Below are 19,561 nucleotides of genomic sequence, written 5' to 3' on the forward strand. Positions count from 1 at the left end.
CATAGGATTGATAAGTTCTCTGTGTTATATAATAGGATCTTGTTATTTATCCATTCTATACATAACAGCCTACATCTGCTAACCCCAACCTCCCATTCCATCTCGTCCCCCATCGCATGTCAACCACCATTCTGTTCTCTATGTAATATGATTCTGTATTTGTTTCATAGATAGGTTTAGTTATGTCATAGTTTAGATTCCACATATAAGTGATATCATATGGTATTCATCTTTGTCTGACTGACTTCTTCACTTAATATGATAATCTCTAGTATGTTGCTGCAAATGGCATTATTTCATTCTTTTTTATAGCTGGGTAGTACTCCATTGTGTGTGTGTATACACACACACACACTATATCTTCTTTATCCATTTATCTGTCAACAGGAATTTAGGTTGTTTCCACGTCTTGATTGTTGTGAATAGTGCTGCTGTGGGCATAGGGGTGCATGTATCTTTTTAAATTGGAGTTTTGTCCGGATATATGCCAAGGAGTGGGATTGCTGGATCATATGGCAACTCTACTTTCAGTTTTCTGAGGAACCTCCATACTGTTTTCCATAGTAGCTGCACTAACTTATGTTCCCACCAACAGTGTAGAAGGGTTCCCCTTTCTGGAAACTCTTGATTTGGTATCATTTTTTTGTGTGTGTAAATTAATTAAATTATTTTAATTGAAGACTAATTACAGTATTGTAGTGGTTTTCGCCATACATTCACATGAATCAGCCATGGGTGTACATGTGTCTCCCATCCTAAAACCCCCCTCCCACCTCCCTCCCCATCCCATTCCTCAGGGTCGTCCCAGTGCACTGGCCCTGAGCGCCCTGTCTCATGCATCGAACCTGGACTGGCCATCTATTTCACATATGGTAATATACATGTTTCAATGCTATTCTCTCAAATCATCTGACCCTTGCCTTCTCCCACAGAGTCCAAAAGTCTGTTCTTTACATCTGTGTCCCTTTTGCTGTCTCGTATAGGATCATTGTTACCATCTTTCTAAATTCCATATATATGCGTTAATATACTGCATTGGTGTTTAGCTTCCCTGGTAGCTCAGCTGGTGAAGAATCTGCCTGCAATGCAGGAGACCCCTGTTTGATTCTTGGGTTGGGAAGGTCTGCTGGAGAAGGGATAGGCTACCCACTCCACTATTCTTGGGCTTCCCTGGTGCCTCAGCTGGTAAAGAATCTGCCAGATGGTGATTGCAGCCATGAAATTAAGAGACGCTTGCTCCTTGCAAGAAAAGCTATGACAAACCTAGACACCATATTAAAAAGCGAGACATTACTTTGCTGACAAAGGTCCATCTAGTCAAAGCTATGGTTTTTCCACTAGTCATGTATGGATGTCAGAGTTGGACCATAAAGAAAGCTGAGTGCCGAAGAATTGATGCTTTTGAACTGTGGTGTTGGAGAAGACTCTTGAGAGTCCCTTAGACTGCAAGGAGATCGAATCAATCCATCCTAAAGGAAATCAGTCCTGAATGAATATTGGAAGGATTGATGCTGAAGCTCCGATACTTTGCCCACCTGATGAAAAACTGACTGATTGGAAAAGACCCTGATGCTGGGAAAGATTGAAGGCAGGACAAGAAGGGGACAACAGAGGATGAAATGGTTGGATGGCATCACCGACTTGATGGACATGAATTTGAGCAAGCTCTTGGAGTTGGTGATGGACAGGGAAGCCTGGTGTGCTGCAGTCAAGGGGTCGCAAAGAGTCAGACACGACTGAGTAACTGAACTGACTTGAAAGTCCAAAAGTGTTTTCTGGAAGTGTCCAAGTCCTGGTTCTTTATTATTTCTTTAGACTCAAGAGTAAAATTGATGAAGTTTGGTATCGCCACATGCAAGCTGTCTTCCCTTGGGCTCCATTCATCCCAGGATGAGTGACTATACCTCAGTAGGATAGTTTAGGGATGGGGGTCACATCGTGGGTAGCCAAATTTAGCCAGTAAGTGCCTAAACTAAGTTTGTCTGATGGTGTACAGCTGGGATGTTCCGTAATTTTCTGGCAGTCCAGAATCTTGTTGGAAGGTCAAATTTGATTAGGTTCTTTGATAAGGGGTTTTGTCATTTAATATGTCTTTCTTGACCTCATGTTGTAGAGCCTCCTGCCTAGTAGCTGTTGTCATTTTTGTTGCTTATTTTCTTAATGAGCCCTTTTCAAGAAATGGAAAGTTGTTTGACCAGTAGAAAAGACTAATCTAGTTTGGGCAGGGATTTTCAGCTCAAGAATTTGGATTTTCTGAATAGAAACAAAGCTTACATATGTTTTTGCCTTTCTAAGAGATGGTTCTGATTGTCTGAACTACTTTTCATTGTCATTACAGATAGAATTTTCTTTTTTTTAAAATATTTATTTGGCTGTGTCAGATCTTAGTTGCAGCAGTTGAGCTCTTAATTAGTGCCTGTGGGATCTAGTTCCCTGACCAGGGATCATACCTGGGCCCCTTGCAATGGAGTGTGGAGTCTTAGCCACTGGACAACCAGGGAAGTTCCACAGATGGAATCTTGGTGGCCAGGAGCTGCTCTGTGTTTGACTTTCTCAGTCTTAAACTTGCAAGCCATTCTATTTTCTTCACATCTGTAATAGAGCTGGATCAGAAAATTTGTAAGTACACCATGTCGTCATAAATACGCATTGTTCTCATTTTAAGACATTTTGGTGCTAAAAGCATGAGTACTTCTGTTATTATCAGCAATATTTTTTTGCGTGTGGGTATTTAAGACCTTTTTAATGGCAGTATATATTTTTAAAACAGATGTAAAAAATTAGCATTCACCCACATGCCCAGAGCGTGTGGAGAATCAGGTTGGGATGTGTGGGTGAGCAGTAGGCAGCCAGGTGCCTTCTGCGGGCTCTTCGAGGATTGGGACAAGCAGCTTACATCTGCCTAGAATTTGGGGGAAATAAAGTCAGCATTTTTGCTGATGCTCATTCTCAGTGTCGCTGTCCTTGTTAGTTCTTAACGGAAACTTCATCTTCAAATTGTCCAGTATCTGGTTGAATATCTGCTACGTGTAAGATGCCAGGTGATGAGGGGCCCTTGGGGAGGACATGCAAGGTCCTGGTTCCTCCTGAGGTCCCCAGTGTTTGTTGACCTGGTGTTGGGCAGAGATTGTACTGACCAGCCTGAGGCCTCTGGGGACATATGCAGCTGTTCCGTGTTTGACTTGACTAGAGCTGTCTTCTAATTCTGGACAGAAAGCAAACAGGAATTTGGAGGAGGATGGAGAGAATTCACATCCTGTAGTTGGCTTCTATAATGCAGTGGTTTGAGAGATTTGTGTGCGTGTGTGCTAAGTCTCTTCAGTCATGTCCGATTCTTTGTGACCATATGGACTATAACCTCCCAGGCTTCTCTGTCCATAGGGTTCTCCAGGCAAGAATACCAGAGTAGGTTGCCATGCCCTTCTCTAAGGGATCTTCCTGATGCAGGGATCGAACCTGCATCTCTTAGGTCTCCTGAATCGGCAGGCAGGTTCTTTACCACCAGTGCCACCTGGGAAGCCTTTGAGAAATTTAGTGTTTTTTAAAAGCTTTTAAGAACTTGGCTCTTTCCAGAAGGGGTTTGAGACAACTTGAAAGACACACACACACACCCACATATATATAGATATATAGATAAAATGGGAAATCAGAGCAAAGGACAGAAGGAGAGCTTAGGAAAGGTTGGCATGATTGCAAAGATGGTCAAAATGGGTCCCAGCTTCTCCTGGCCAGAGTGGAAAGGATAGTGTCATGATTCAGGGCAAGGAAAGGACTTGAACGGTAGTGGAGGATCTTGTGGGCGCTAGGCAGAGTCTTATCCCCATTTCACAGAGGACAAAACTGAAAGGCAGAGAGTCACTGGGCTGAGACTTGAAACCTGCTGGGGACGAGCCTTGAAGCCTCTGGAATGTCAATCTGTTATCAGCAGGTGGAAGAATTTTGGTTTCTTCAGGTGGAAGACATTTTTTGCTAATGAAACATTTTCTCTAAGGCTGTACTTAATATTCTTCCAGTTTTTCCCCCCTATGTATATAATAACAAATGTAATAAATACTTTTTCAATCACAAAAAGTTTTACTGTATCCTGTTTAGGGCATCACTTATCATGGGTAGCTTTCCATGGCAGAATGACTAGATCAAATCAAATCCATTTTTTTTTTTAAAGATTTCTTTTTTGGGTGTATGTGTACCATTTTTAAAGTCTTTGTTGAATTTACTACAATATTGTTTTGGTTTTTTGGCTCCAAGTCCTATGGTATCTAAGCTTCCCAACCAGGGATCAAACTTGCACCCCCTGCACTGGAAGGCGAAGTCTTAACCACTGGAGCTCTAGGGAAGTCCCATCCATTCATTTTTAATATCTGCATCTTAACCTATTGTTTAGGTGTATCATATTTTAGCAGTCTCTTAGTGATGGCTATTTGATTTCCAGGGTTTCTTTTTCCCATATTACAAACAGTTCTGCAGTGAATCTCTTTATTGACAAACTATTGCAAATTCCTATGAAATAAATGGTCAGAAGTAGAATTACTGGTTCAAAGGGTATATGTTTACATTTAAAAGTTAAATTTTTTTTTAAATTGGATAATTGCTTTACAGAATTTTGTGGTTTTCTGTCATACAACAAGATTCAGCCATATGTATGCCCATGTCCCCTCCCTCCCGAACCTCCCTCCCCATCCCACCTTTCTAGCTTGTCACAGAGCCCTTGTTTGAGAGTTAAATTTTTAACAGAAATGGTCAGATTACCTTCCAAACTGTTTAAGGAAAAGATGGTATCATGTTATATTGTCTGCCTCCTATATTCTGTCTGGTGTGAGAGGAATGCAGAAAGGATGCAAGAGGGTTTGTTGCCCTCCAGGAGTCTCCATCTATGCTGTGCATCTAATCAGTCCTAGGGACTGTCTGGGTTGTCAACCTGGGTGGGTGGGTGAGTGGGTGGATTTAATTCAGCTTTTCAAACTTGGCTTGCAAACACTGTGCATGGTGTTCAGGAGGTATCTTTATTGTATTGATTCTCTTGGGTAACGGCTGTAATTTCCTTAGGGCAGGGACCTCGTCCTACATGAGACTTACAGTGTGTCTCACACATCTTCATAGCTTTGTGAAGACATTGTAATTATAACATGTCAGGCAGTATTCGAGGATCTGATTGAGAACATTTCCTTTTTTTGGGGGGTTTATGAAGAATGAATAACTTTGGCGTTCTGTGCAGGTCATGGAATATCAGCCTGGAGGGGATTTGCTGTCACTTTTGAATAGATATGAGGACCAATTGGATGAAAATATGATTCAATTTTACCTAGCTGAACTGATTTTGGCTGTCCACAGCGTTCATCAGATGGGATATGTACATCGGTAAGTGAGACTCTGGTAGTCTATTGAGAATTTACCTGTATCACCTAAGACTTTCTAAAATGGAGTGAGTGATTTCAGCATCAAACTAATTCTTCATCCAGTTTTTACCCAGTCTTCACCAATAATTGGCTTAAGGCAAATTGTGCAAAATGGCAGACATTTCTGCTTACCCATTCAACAATGAAATAGATCTGAAATTGTAGTGTTCTTACATTTGCTAGTAAGATCTGTTAATGTGGCTAATAAGAGGAGCTCTTGCATAAGTTCTTTGGGTGCTATGGTAGGAAAACCAAATTTAATTTGCACAAGGAAGCGGCCTATCACACAGAAACAGAAGACAATGTAGTTGTACTTCTTACCTTGACCATTAGTAATCAACAAATGTTTCTCCCAAATCCTCAACTGGAAAGTGTTTCTTTACATCTTCACTCATCTTCACTAAAATGTAAATTTTATGAGCATCTGAGAGTGTCGTGGGAATGGAATGCTGGTTAGACCAGGAACCACAAAATCCTGAATAGAGTTTGTTTTTTTTTCATTGACTAGCCATATGACCATGAGCAAACCCTTTAGCTTCTTGTGGCCTTAGTTTTCCTAATATAAAATGAGTGTCTTGAGGAGAACTAATCCATCTAATAACAGGTATTTGTTCCCTTTCCTTTTCTGCTTTCCTTCCCCTCCCTCCCTTCCTCCCTCTATTCTTTCTCTTTCTTTTACTTAAATTTGTTTTGTAAAATGCTTATTACATATGTCCATCAGTAGGGAGGTCTGTATGGCAAAACCATAGACACTAAGATTCTTGGCTGAATCATGACCCTAGGTCTGCAGTTGCTTGATGATTGGCATGGAGAAGACAACACTAATTTATGGCCTTGATTTCCATACAGAGACATCAAGCCTGAGAACATCCTCATTGACCGAACGGGACACATTAAGCTGGTGGATTTTGGATCAGCTGCTAAAATGAACTCAAATAAGATGGTAACAAAAGAGAATAAGATAACTTAATAGAACTTATACTACAAAGTGTTCTGAGGTCCTCATAAGTTTGGAAAATACAGGATAAAGTTGAGTAACACTCTGAAGTCTTCATCTGCCAGCTGTGAAATGATTTCTCTGCGGGGTGGGTGGGGATGGGTCACAGAGCTATTTTCCAGACTTACTTGACCTGAGACCCTTTTATGTAAAATACCTGTTAATACTGTACAAAACATTTTAAGGAACATTCTTGTAGTTTGGTTACAAAAAAGGGGAAAATACTTTTGTTTTTCCCTTCATTTTCCTTGCTTATTAATTGATTGTCTTCTGTTACATTCTCTTTTTCATTTTAAATATTTTGATGAAATGTAACCTTATTTATCTCAAATCCTCTACTTCATATGCAGTGCAATGAAAATTAATCACTAGAGCATTTGAACCAAGCATTAAGAACCAAGTGCTCAAAATGTCAATTCTAAGTCCTGCACCTTTGGTAAAAATTAAGCTGTATTCCACATGTTAATTATTATTAGGCTGTATCCCATGTGCTAATAGGAAGGCAAGAGGGTAGCTATTGAGGTCAAGAAAGGCAAAAGATGACAAAGTAAAAGAAAATTAGATTTTAAAAATCTCATCAAGTTGGCACATGCTAAAATGTAAATTTTCAAGTCAACTATGCAAAAAATGGTAAGTCTTAGAAAATCGACTTAGATTTTAAGACTCATTTCCCAACTGAATTACTTGGTGACCTGTACAAATCCTTAGGAACCTGGGCTTTTATTTTTCCTCTAGAATATACTGATTCTAGTTAAAATACAGAAATGAAGGGGGGGGCCTGCTCTTCAAAATACCCCCTGGCTCTGAGAGTTTAGTCCTTATAAAGGGCAACATATAAAATTGCCTTTCTTTTTCCTTCTCATGTTCCTTGGAGGAAAGGTGGGTATTATTATATTTGGAAAAGGCTCAAGTTTGTGTTAACTCTTTGCATTCCAGGGTTTCATTTCCCTGTTCTATAGATTTGAGGGCCTATTTGACATAACTTCTTTCAGGTTCTGGCTCTTAGAAAAACAGGCTCTTTCTGTTGTGTGAGGTCAGGGTTTTTCAGCCTCAGCATTGGTTGTCCTCCCCTCATAATCTATGGGCTTATAATCTCTTCTGCTTGATCATTACATTAATAATGAGAGTATCAAAGAATTTTATGTTTTAAAGTGAAAGTGTTAGTTGCTCAGTTGTGTCTGACTCTTTGTTACCCTGTGGACTGTAGCCCACCAGGCTCCTCTCTCCATGGAATTCTCCAGACAAGAGTACTGGAGTGGGTTGCCATATCCTTCTCTAACAGATCTTCTTGACCCAGGGATTGAACCTGGGTCTTCTGCATTGCAGGTAGATTCTTTACTGTCCGAGCCACCAAAAATTGTGTACAATTCGGAAACAAGCATGAAAACTTAGGTATTGAATTTAGTGGATTAAAGTACAGGAAAAAAAGTTAAATTATACAAAATTCTACCATCTGGGATTCAAAAGCCTATGCCTTGCCTTAGTGATCTTAATAAGTTCAGGCATCTAGAAATAAAATGAAGCATAGGTATGTAGTCAGAGCCACATGCATTTTAATCTAGAGAATTCTCTGTGGTGGGGGCTGTCCTGTATATTGTAGGATGTTTAGCTTCATCCCTGGTCTCTACCCACTATATGCCAGTAGCCTCCCCTCCAGTTGTGACAACCCAGAATAACTCCAGACATAGCCCACTGTTCACTGGGGGACAGAATCACCCTTGGTGGAAAACCTCTGCCATAGATGGAGAAGCATCAGAAGGCTTAATAGAGCTGGCAATACGTGTTTGTGATCAGAAAGCCTACTTGGATAACTGGATCATGATCCAGAGTCATTGCTTAGAAAATAAATGGGAATAAAGAGTAAGATCCTGGGATTTCCCTGGTCATCCAGTGGTCAAGAATCCATTTTCCAGTGCAGGGGACATGACAGTTCCATCCTTGGTGGGGGATATAAGATCCCACATGCTGTGGGGCAATTGAGCTGGTGCACCACAGCAAGAGAAGCCCGTGTGCCGCAACTAAAGAAAATAGAGGCCACGCATCGCAATGAAGACACAGTGCAAACAAGAAAAAACACAGAGTAAGGTCTCTGCATCTGAAGTTACTCTCTTCAGAGCCCTTGGTGGAGATGGGAGTGCTTTTCATTTCAGGTTCCTGTTTTCCAGTGTTGCAAACTGCCTTTTTCAGTTCTTCAAATGGTAGCAACATTCCCTTCAGGTGATGAGCCTGCTGCTGCTAAGTCGCTTCAGTCGTGTCCGACTCTGTGTGACCCCATAGACAGCAGCCCACCAGGCTTCCCTGTCCCTGGTATTCTCCAGGCAAGAACACTGGAATGGGTTGCCATTTCCTTCTCCAATGCATGAAAGTGAAAAGTGAAAGGGAAGTCACTCAGTCGTGTCCGACTCTTGGTGACCCCATGGACTGCAGCCTACCAGGCTCCCCCGTCCATGGGATTTTCCAGGCAAGAGTACTGGAGTGGGGTGCCATTGCCTTCTCCAGGTGATGAGCCTAGGAGCAAATAAACTCAGGTTTATTTGCAGCTCAGTGGTCAAGCCCTGATTTTTTTGGTCAAGGAGATAATGACCCTCAGTTTTACTTGCTTGAAAATGCTGTAGCTCCTCTCCTGTTAGAGAATCTTCTCCCCAGAGCTTTGTGCTCTTAGAGCCCGAATGTGTAAAGCAGTTGAGGAGGAATTTTTGTCATTGTTTTAAGTGCAAAGGCCTTTTTGTTATAAACAATCAGTAATTTGCAATCTAGATCAAGTCAAGTATGGATATAGAATTAAAACCTTTTTTTGTATTTTTGATCAGTGTTGGTGGATAAAATATGTTTCCTTTAAATAGGATGTTTTATAGGTCTAAAGTAGGTTTTAAAAGTTTTTTTATATTAAAAATATACTATATGAAATATAATTTGGAAATTTCCTGGCAGTCCAATGGTTAGGACTGTGTACTTCCACCGTAGGGGGCTATGAGTTTGATCCCTGGTCAGGGAACTAGGATCCCGCATGCCTCATGGCATGCCCCGCTCCCAAATACACACACACACACACACACACTCTCTCTCTCTCTCTCTCTCTCTCTCTCTCTCTCTCTCTCTCTCTCTCTCTCTCTCTCTCTCTCTCATTGGAATTGTTGTATGTTATCCCAAATCCATTTATCATTTTCCTTGCCACTGCCATATATTGTCTGTGTATTTTGGGTACTTGTGAATCTTCGCTCTGTTGAGTTTCTCACCTTCCATTGTCTTTATTTAAGCTTTTTAGTCAGAGTGTTGCTTGAGGGTATTTTTGTTAGTGAACACAGGTGGACCATATTGCCTGGAGGTTTGGGTGTTGAGCAGAGATGTCACCCACTTCCCCTTATTAGAATCTCAGAGAATGGCAGATACCTAACAGTTCCCACCTGTCTCAGTTCTCATGAAAACAATTGTAAGGAGATTATAAGTAAAGAGCATTATAGCATGTTAAGTGATAATCACTACCATTTAGCAGTTGGAAACCCATAGGAGATAACCCTTTTTGAGATTTATGGAGTAGTGAAAAGATTTTATTACTTTTCCATGAGAAGAACAACATAGTGAGAATATTTCCTCCCCTGCTTCTGCAGGTGTGTATCTGTGCCCTGGGCAGCTGCTGCTAAGTCACTTCAGTCGTGTCCGACTCTGTGCAACCCCATAGACGGCAGCCCACCTGGCTCTGCTGTCCCGGGGATTCTCCAGGCAAGAACACTGGAGTGGGTTGCCATTTCCTTCTCCAGTGCATGAAAGTGAAAAGTGAAAGTGAAGTCGCTCAGTCGTGTCTGACTCTTCACGATCCCGTGAACTGTAGCCTACCAGGCTCCTCCATCCATGGGGTTTTCAAGGCAAGAGTACTGAAGTGGGGTGCCATTGCCTTCTTCGCTGGGCAGCTAGAGGAGGAAAGTTAAGTTCAAACGGTTTTCTGTATAAGCATTTTCAGAGAAGGGGATTGGGAGGAAGAAGATGGGTTTTCTTACCTTCCTCTCTGTCTGCTGTTTGCTTGTTAAAGAATCCACTAGTTTTGTAAAAACAATCTGCTGGATTAATCCTCTTTCTTTTTCTTCCCCCTTCTTCCCCCTCCTTCCCCTTGCCTCCCTTTCTTCCCCCTCCATCTCTCCAAAATATGACAGACTTTTCTGTCTCCTAGTCATCTGATTATTGCCTCCTCCTGAACTTGTATACTTTCTTCCCTGTCAATACAGGGAAAATCAAAGTTCAGTAAAACTGGGGTCTTGTTAGATGACGTACTGCAGGCAGGCTGGGTTCCTAGTACACTGTCCCACCTTGAACATCTCACCCAGATAGGCCGGGTGTGAAGTTCCGCCAGAGAAGAGTGAAAGGATCTTGCAAAATCCCTACCAGGAATTTGAGATTACATGTTGAACAGGTTTAATGTACTTGGAGGTCAGTAACAAATGGAAACTTAGTAGTCCTTGAAATTGAAAGTTGCTCAGTCGTGTCTGACTCTCTTTGACCCCATGGACTATACAGTCCTCAGAATTCTCCAGTCCAGGATTCTGGAGTGGGTAGCCTTTCTCTTCTCCAGGGGATCTTCCCAACCCAGGGATTGAACCTGGGTCTCCCACATTGCAGGAGGATTCTTTACTAGCTGAGCCACAAGGGAAGCCCAAGAATAATGGAGTGGGTAGCCTATCCCTTCTCCAGGGGATCTTCTGACCCAGGAATGAAACCAGGGTCTCCTGCATTGCAAGTGGATTCTTTACCATCTGAGCTATCAGGGAAGCCCAAGTATTGTCATTAAAAGTCTTTGTTAATAGTAATTACTGTAGTAGGAGATGTACAGAAAAAAAGCTAGGGAATATTTTTCTTAAAATTTGGAAATTTGCAAAATTATTGGACATAAAATGTATACAATCACTTACCTGTTATGGAGCAGAAATCAGTTGCAGAGTTATCTGGTTCTCTGATAAGTCTAACCATTTGTTTGAAAATAAGGAATTCACAGTTTATACCTCTTGCTGGGTCATGCTGATAAACACGACCCAGTCAACTTTCTTTCAACTCTGGTTGTGAACAAGTTACCAAGCCCTGGGAGCTGTAAGCAAGGATAACTGCATCACAATCCAATGTGATGATAAAATAAGCATCACAATCCAATGTGATGATAAAATAAGCCCTGATATGTAGAAATGATGAATATTTGAGGATTGTGTATTAATGGTTCTGCACAATAATCAGGCATAAAGGGTAAGCATGTAATCAACGATTCAGTGGAATTACCACTACCTAGTCAAACCAGGATGTTACAGTTTTCCTTCTCTTGTTTTTATGTATTTTATATAGTACTTTAAAAAAATATTATGTATTTCCAGTTCAGTTACTCAGTCATATCTAACTCTTTGTGACCCCATGGACTACAGCATGGCAGGCCTCCCTGTCCATCACCAACTCTCGGAGTTTACTCAAACTCATGTCCATCGAGTTGGTGATGCCATCCAACCATCTCATCCTCTGTCATCCCCCTTTCCTCCTGCCTTCAGTCTTTCCCTGCATCAGGTTCTTTTCAAATGAGTCAGTTCTTTGCATCAGATGCCAAAGTATTAGAGTTTCAGCTTCAGCATCAGTCTTTCCAATGAATATTCAGGACTGATTTCCTTTAGGATGGACTGGTTGGATCTCCTTGCAGTCCAAGGGACTCTCAAGAGTCTTCTCCAACACTGCAGTTCAAAAGCATCAATTCTTCAGTGCTCAGCTTTCTTTATAGTCCAACTCTCACATCCATACATGACTACTGGAAAAACCATAGCTTTGACTGGACGGACCTTTGGCAAAGTAATGTCTCTGCTTTTTAATATGCTGTCTAAGTTGGTCATAGCTTTTCTTCCAAGGAGTAAGCGTCTTTTAATTTCCTGGCAGCAGTCACCATCTGCAGTGATTTTGGAGCCTCAGTAAATAAAGTCTGCCACTGTTTCCCCACCTATTTGCCATGAAGTGATGGGACCAGATGCCATGATCTTAGTTTTCTGAATGTTGAGTTTTAAGCCAACTTTTTCACTCTCCTCCTTCACTTTCATCAAGAAGTTCTTTAGTTCTTCTTGCTTTCTGCCATAAGGGTGGTGTCATCTGCATATCTGAGGTTATTGATATTTCTCCCGGCAATCTTGATTCCAGCTTGTGCTTCACCCAGCCTGGCATTTCATATGATGTACTCTGCATATAAGTTAAATAAGCAGGATGACAATATACAGCCTTGATATACTCTTTTCCCGATTTGGCACCAGTCTGTTGTTCCATGTCTAGTTCTAACTGTTGGTTCCTGACCTGCATACAGGTTTCTCAAGAGGCAGGTCAGGTGGTCTGATATTCTCATCTCTTTCAGAATTTTCCACAGTTTCTTGTGATCCACACAGTCACAGGCTTTGGCATAGTCAATAAAGCAGAAATAGATGTTTTTCTGGAACTCTCTTGCTTTTTCGATGATCCAGTGGATGTTGGCAATTTGATCTCTGGTTTCTCTGCCTTTTCTAAAACCAGCTTGAACATCTGGAAGTTCACGGTTCACGTATTGCTGAAGCGTGGCTTGGAAAATTTTGAGCATTACTTTACTAGCGTATGAAATGAGTGTAATTGTGCGGTAGTTTGAGCATTCTTTGGCATTGCCTTTCTTTGGGATAGGAATGAAAACTGACCTTTTCCAGTCCTGTGGCCACTGGTGAGTTTTCCAAATTTGCTGGCATATTGAGTGCAGCACTTTCAAAGCATCATCTTTCAGGATTTGAAATAGCTCCACTGGAATTCCATCACCTCCACTAGCTTTGTTCGTAGTGATGCTTCCTAAAGCCCACTTGACTTCACATTCCAGGAAGTCTGACTTTAGGTGAGTGATCACACCATTGTGATTATCTTGGCCATGAAGATCTTTTTTGTACAATTCTCCTGTTTATTTTTTCCACCTCTTCTTAATATCTTCTGCTTCTGTTAGGTCCATACCATTTCTGTCCTTTATCGAGCCCATTGTTGCATGAAATGTTCCCTTGGTATCTCTAATTTTTTTGAAGAGATATCTAGTCTTTCCCATTCTGTTGTTTTCCTCTATTTCTTTGCATTGATCGCTGAGGAAGGCTTTCCTATCCCTGCTTGCTATTCTTTGGAATTCTGCATTCAAATGGGTATACCTTTCATTTCCTCCTTTGCTTTTCGTTTCCTTTCTTTTCACACCAATTTGTAAGGCCTCCTCAGACAGCCCTTTTACTTTTTTGCATTTGTTTTTCTTGGGGATGGTCTTGATTTCTGCCTCCTGTACAATGTCATGAACCTCTGTCCATAGTTCATCAGGCACTCTGTCTATCAGATCTAGTCCCTTGAATCTATTTCTCACTTCTACTGTATAGTCATAAGGGATTTGATTTAGGTCATACCTGAATGGTCTAGTGGTTTTCCCTACTTTCTTCAATTTAAGTCTGAATTTGGCTGTAAGGAGTTCATGAACTGAGCCACAGTCAGCTCCTGGTCTTGTTTCTGCTGACTGTATAGAGCTTCACCATCTTTGGGTGCAAAGAGTATAATCAGTCTGATTTCAGTGTTGACCATCTGGTGATGTCCATGTTAGAGTCTTCTCTTGTGTTGTTGGAAGAGGGTGTTTGCTATGACCAGTGCGTTCTCTTGGCAGAACTCAGCCTTTGCCCTGCTTCATTCTGTACTCCCAAGTCCAAATTTGCCTGTTACTCCAGGTGTTTCTTGGCTTCCTACTTTTGCATTCCAGTCCCCTATAATGAAAAGGACATCTTTTTTGGGTGTTTGTTTTAGAAGCTCTTGTAGGTCTTCATAGGACTGTTCAGCTTCTTCAGTGTTACTGGTTGGGGCATAAACTTGGATTACCATGATATTGAATGGTTTGCCTTGGAAATGAACAGAGATCATTCTGTTACACACACATTAAAAGACAGAAGTCTTGGGTCAGGCTTCCTGACATCAAGGTTGCCTTTTGACTGAAGCTACTTTCAGTTCCTCAAGCTTAAGTCGTCCTGTCTTAGACCAAATGTTTTTTCCTTTCTCCTCACTTTAGTCTGTCAGCACAGACCTGTGAGTTTTTGACTGTTGTGACCATTTAGTTTTCCCAAGTGTGTGTTTGTAATGGAAGTGCTGTTGCCCAATGGCTCACTGGTTCAAGAACAGCAATATCACACTGTTCTCTGGGTTTAGGGTTTGAAACAAACCTGTGGTGGGCCTATGGGAAGGGGTGAAAAGAGAGGGAGTAGGAAGAATGAATTTGTTTTCTTTAACAGTGGGTCTTTGGGAATGGGCAAGGTTAAAGTTTCAGGCTGGAAGAGCTTGGGGCTTCATCACTGGGTAAAGGAGACTCCTAGCATCTTCTCTAAACATTGACTTCCTCTCAAGCTCTATTCAAATCAAAGCAAAGCAAATCAATTTTCTTGATACAAAGCCCAGCCTTAAAGATGCGTGGTCATACCTATAGAATCTCTTAGCTCAAATAGGGACACTGAATACCCTTTAATGGGGGGAGAGTTCTTTTGCACCTCATAACTACTGATATGAGAGAATCCTTTTTAGATATAGGGTTATTGGGCAGCTGGTCAACCTAGTATGTGATCAGTATAAGGCCCTCTGTTTTGACAGGAAAGAAGGTTAGAGAGGTGGTCTTTCAACTTCAGATTTCATGGCTCAATAAAACTTTAAGACAATTTTGAAGACCCAAAGGTTGCCAGCTTACTAGGTTTGCTAGGAAGGAGTGGGAGTGAGGGGTAGAAAACATACCTTTTCATCAGTAGCATTTCAAGAAACAAAGGATGTTTAAACAATAAACCAGTCAGAAGGACAAATTCTCAGAAATAACGACAGTTCCTTAAATGAAGTGTGTTTAGCTTTATAAAGAGACAAAGCTACATTGTCCTGATATTTCTTTGTCAGGGTCATGTGCTTGAGCGCCATAGGATTGGAGGGCTCCGTGTTTCTGAAAAGTGGGGAGAGAATCAGAGGAGCAGGAGTTGGGAGTGAGGAAAATGAACTCATTAATAACATTTGACCTCTGGCGGAAGTTATTTATCATGTCTTGCCTTGTGGGTGGGCCGAATAGGAATATTGATTCCAAATATTTAAACTTGAGATAGAACACGTTTATGATACTGTATTGCCAGCTAGCTGCCAGTTTTCCAGTATAGGGTAGATTTATCTTTTAGATTCATGTTTAGATGTATTATCATTTTGCTGTTTCCCTAAGAGAAGTTCTGTTGTATCAATAAGAAGTATCAGGAAAGACATCTTCCTTTCCAGGTATGTACCCAGCTCTCATTTGTGTAACCAAACAGTGTATATCATTAGCAACCCTGGCCCCTTTGCCTTTGGATTACATTATGTGCTTTTTTTAAAAAATGAGTGACTCATTTGCATTTCCTGATGCTGTGCCACTTGACAGAAGGTTCAAGTGCCTGGGAGAATAGTAATCAGAGGCAAATCAGCTTATGTCTGAATTGTGGCTGCTGGCAATCTATTTGAGGATAATTGAAAATTTGCTGTGTTCATTTTATTTGTGGGTTTCCAGGTAAATGCCAAACTCCCGGTTGGGACTCCAGATTACATGGCCCCTGAAGTGCTGACTGTGATGAATGGGGATGGAAAAGGTGCCTATAGCCTAGACTGTGATTGGTGGTCAGTGGGAGTTATTGCTTATGAGATGGTTTATGGAAGATGCCCATTCACTGAAGGAACCTCAGCCAAAACCTTCAATAACATCATGAATTTCCAGGTAAAGAGCCCTTACTAGATTCTGAGGTAATATTGAGAAATGTCATTTTAAAATGGTGTGAATGAACATTTATAATGTAAACCAGATGTTCCGGATAATAACAATAGCAAATACTTAATATAGCATTTACTCTGTGCCAAAAGAAATTCTAAATGCTTTATTAATTGTATTATATTGACTCTCAGGTGCCAGTAATTTTAAGTGTATGCCATCATTTTAGGTATCACTAAAAAGAAAAAACTGCTGTCAATTAATGTAGGATATTTTATTGATTATAAAATGTTTTGATTACAGTGATGTTAAATGTGAGTAAAATGGGGGTCATAGGATTTGTGAAATATAGTTCATTAATTTGGCTAATCCTCAAGCAATCCTGTGAGGTAGATAATATTATTGTCATTTTACAGATGAGGAAACCAAAGCACAGAGTGGTTAAATAACTTGCCCAAAATAGCACAGGCTGTCTAGCTTTGAAATACATGCTGTCAATATGCTTTCTTAGTTTCTTAGTGCCACTAAATGTCAAATATGGTTAAAATTCAGAGACATGGATAGAAATACTAATAGACACATAAAGTAGAATTAAAGCTATTGTCTAGAAACTATATTTGTCATTATATTAGCCTGTTTCTTAAGGATATGATAAATATCTATGTTTTAGTTTCAGCAAAAAGGAAAGAGAATTTGTCACAGATTTTTGTGTATCATCCAGTTTCTTCCAGGGATGCTTAGTACATATTTTTCTATATAAAATATACTTTTTGTATGCTTAATACATGCATATATTTTTTGATATTCTTGTGTCTCCTCCTGAGTTAAAATTTCCCCCAAGATGATGCTTAACTCTCACCTGTTTCCTTCATTTCCATCCATTCATTCAGTAACGAGTAACTCGCACTTGACACTGTTAGGTACCGAGTTTGGAGTGATGGGCAAGGGGAAAGGCCCTCTTGGCCTTCTTTCTCCATTGTCACATGGAAATGAAAATACAATGTGTATGTGCAAAAGCAGAGTACAGGGGGAACACGCAGGAGGGAGTGATGGAGTGGAAGAGGGAGGTGGGAGGTAGGCAGGGAAGGAGGGGCGCGGATTGGGGTAGGCCTTCTGAGCATAGAGAACAGAGTGATTTGTTCAGGCAGCTTTGAATAGCATATCATTGTTGGATGCAAAGAGCGAGGTGGGGAGTGTAGCTAGGTGAGACGGAAGAGGGTACAGAGATCAAGTTATGAAGGGTATCGAACCCTTGCAAGGGAGCTAGGCCTGCTGATGTGAAGAGAACATTTTCTTTGGGAACATGCCTTTGGTCCAAAGTTAGGACATAAAACTTCCTTCTTAAAAAAAAAAAGAAACTTGGATATATGAGAACTACTTTTTTGTTTTATTTATTTGAGAACTACTTTTTTAACTTTGAGACACGAGAAGCTGATTTGCTAAGGGAATATTTTATTTTTTAAAATTCTTTTTGAAATAGCGGTTCTTGAAGTTTCCAGATGACCCCAAAGTTAGCAGTGAATTGCTTGATCTAATCCAGAGTTTGTTGTGTGGCCAGAAAGAGAGACTGAAGTTTGAGGGCCTTTGCTGTCATCCTTTCTTCTCCAAAATCGACTGGAGTAACATTCGTAACTGTAAGTAGAGTTGTGTTCCTTCAGTTCTGGTGTTGGGATGAAGAAACACTTAAGAGTGATCTGAAATTATTCTGCCTCCCAGAAGCTGGTGTAAATCATATAAATAAGGGTTTTAATTATCTATAGGAATGGAAAAGGGTAATGATGTAGCTGTCTTGAGTAATATTTCTACTTTAACATCGTTTGTGCAGAACTGGATCATTAATCAAACTCTGTTTATGTGGCCTTTGGAGTATTATCCCTCAGTACATTAGAGGTACAGATTGATGGGATCTGAAGGTTGTCACTTGGTTTGACAGAATTTCTTCCCAGAGGAAGAGTGGACCTAGCTATTTTGTTCACAAGATTAGGAAAAAGACTCAGAGATTAGGCAGAGTGCCAGCATTGCTCTGTTAATGGCCAAGCCTGCCCTAAAGCCATAAATGCCTTGCTGTGTTCGCTTGTTTCCCTCTAAAATGTTTGTCTTTGCTCACAAGCACATATAAGGCATATGCACAGTGGATTCATTCATACATCACTTTGTTATCAATTAGTACAAACTGAATTCATTAAAAACAAAGACCTGACTTATTATCTACAAGTCCAAAATACTTGATGTTTTACAAATTGGTCATTTTTTTTCAACCTTTTTATGCTTGCATGTGTTGATTGAATGCGATCTATAACCCGACTCAGTAATTAGCACAGCTCAGAGCCTGTAGGAAAGCCATTGGCCCGGTTGAGTGTGTGTCTGAGTTTTGGTGATGAGGGGAGGCAGGGAAATGGAATCCATTTCTAGGTGTCAAAACCAGGCTTCTAGTTGGAGCTGTGTTGTAACTGTAACCTCTTGAACCTTCAGCTGAAATATAGGAGTTGGATTAAGAGCCATTATTGTCCAGTTGAAAGCCATTTCAATGGTTTCTCTAACCCTCTGTGAAAATATGTAAGTAGGCCATATTTCTATAAATCTCTCGTGGCAACTTTTTTTCCTCTTCTGGTAGCCACGTTACTATATTTTTCAAGTCTTTTAGGCATCAACCCCCAAATCTCCATGATTCAGGGCTTTTAATCAGCAGTGTATTTTCAGTGCAGTCTTTCTTTTTTGCTTTTGGAAAGATTTGATACAGTTGGTTCTTGTTGCCACCAAATACTTAATCTTTTCTTGCCTTACCTTTTTTTAATCTCCAATCTTCTTAAATAAGCAGCTTATTTTCTTATTCTTATCTTTGCCAGTGGTCTTCACCCAAGTAAGTCAGCAAATGGTGATTAATTACCCAGGTAACTTTATTTTGTATTCTGGTAAACCTTGCTGATGTTTTGGTATTGTGTTAGAATTCCCATAATTTGTTCTAGTCTTTTCTTCTCGGGCTGTTTATAGGTTTTAGGCTTGTTGGGCTTCTGAGGCTAAGTACTGTTCTGTAAAGTACACAGTGTCCAGAGAGGATATGTGTGGGCCCCTGCTGTGGGGCCCCTGCTGTGCATCACACGGTCTGTCTTGTGGGAAGTCATGGTTGTTGTTGGGATGAGATGATGCTGGGATGGATCACCGTGCACTTGACCATCTTTGCGCTTGTTGCCTCTTCATCACGTGAGAAGACTCAGTGTGTCTTGTGTGACTCTGCTTAATGTTTCCATATCCTAATAAATATCTGCTTAGTTTTGCCTCATCTTTACCATGTTTCTCACTTTCCCATACTGAGTTCATATGAGAGAATTCTCACCCAGCTGAATCCTGGTTCTTTTTTTAAATATATTTTTAAAAATAAAAATTGTATATCTGTGAGACATACAATGTAAAAATTGGATTTACATCGATACAGTG

At 40.6% G+C, this 19,561-nt stretch overlaps 1 protein-coding gene across 2 annotated transcripts in view; it reads left to right on the plus strand.

Moving 5' to 3' along the window:
• Positions 1 to 19,561, plus strand: part of CIT (citron rho-interacting serine/threonine kinase) — a 168,653-nt gene that overhangs the window by 28,777 nt on the left and 120,315 nt on the right. For both annotated transcript variants that reach the window (XM_068989683.1, XM_068989684.1), the window contains exons 5-8: positions 5,216 to 5,358; positions 6,246 to 6,339; positions 15,932 to 16,135; positions 17,607 to 17,760. In XM_068989683.1, coding sequence (XP_068845784.1) covers positions 5,216 to 5,358; positions 6,246 to 6,339; positions 15,932 to 16,135; positions 17,607 to 17,760 — 595 coding nt within the window. The remainder of the gene's footprint in view (positions 1 to 5,215; positions 5,359 to 6,245; positions 6,340 to 15,931; positions 16,136 to 17,606; positions 17,761 to 19,561) is intronic.

The sequence above is a fragment of the Capricornis sumatraensis genome, chromosome 17, assembly GCF_032405125.1.
Source record: "Capricornis sumatraensis isolate serow.1 chromosome 17, serow.2, whole genome shotgun sequence".
In the NCBI taxonomy this organism is placed as follows: Eukaryota; Metazoa; Chordata; class Mammalia; order Artiodactyla; family Bovidae; genus Capricornis; species Capricornis sumatraensis.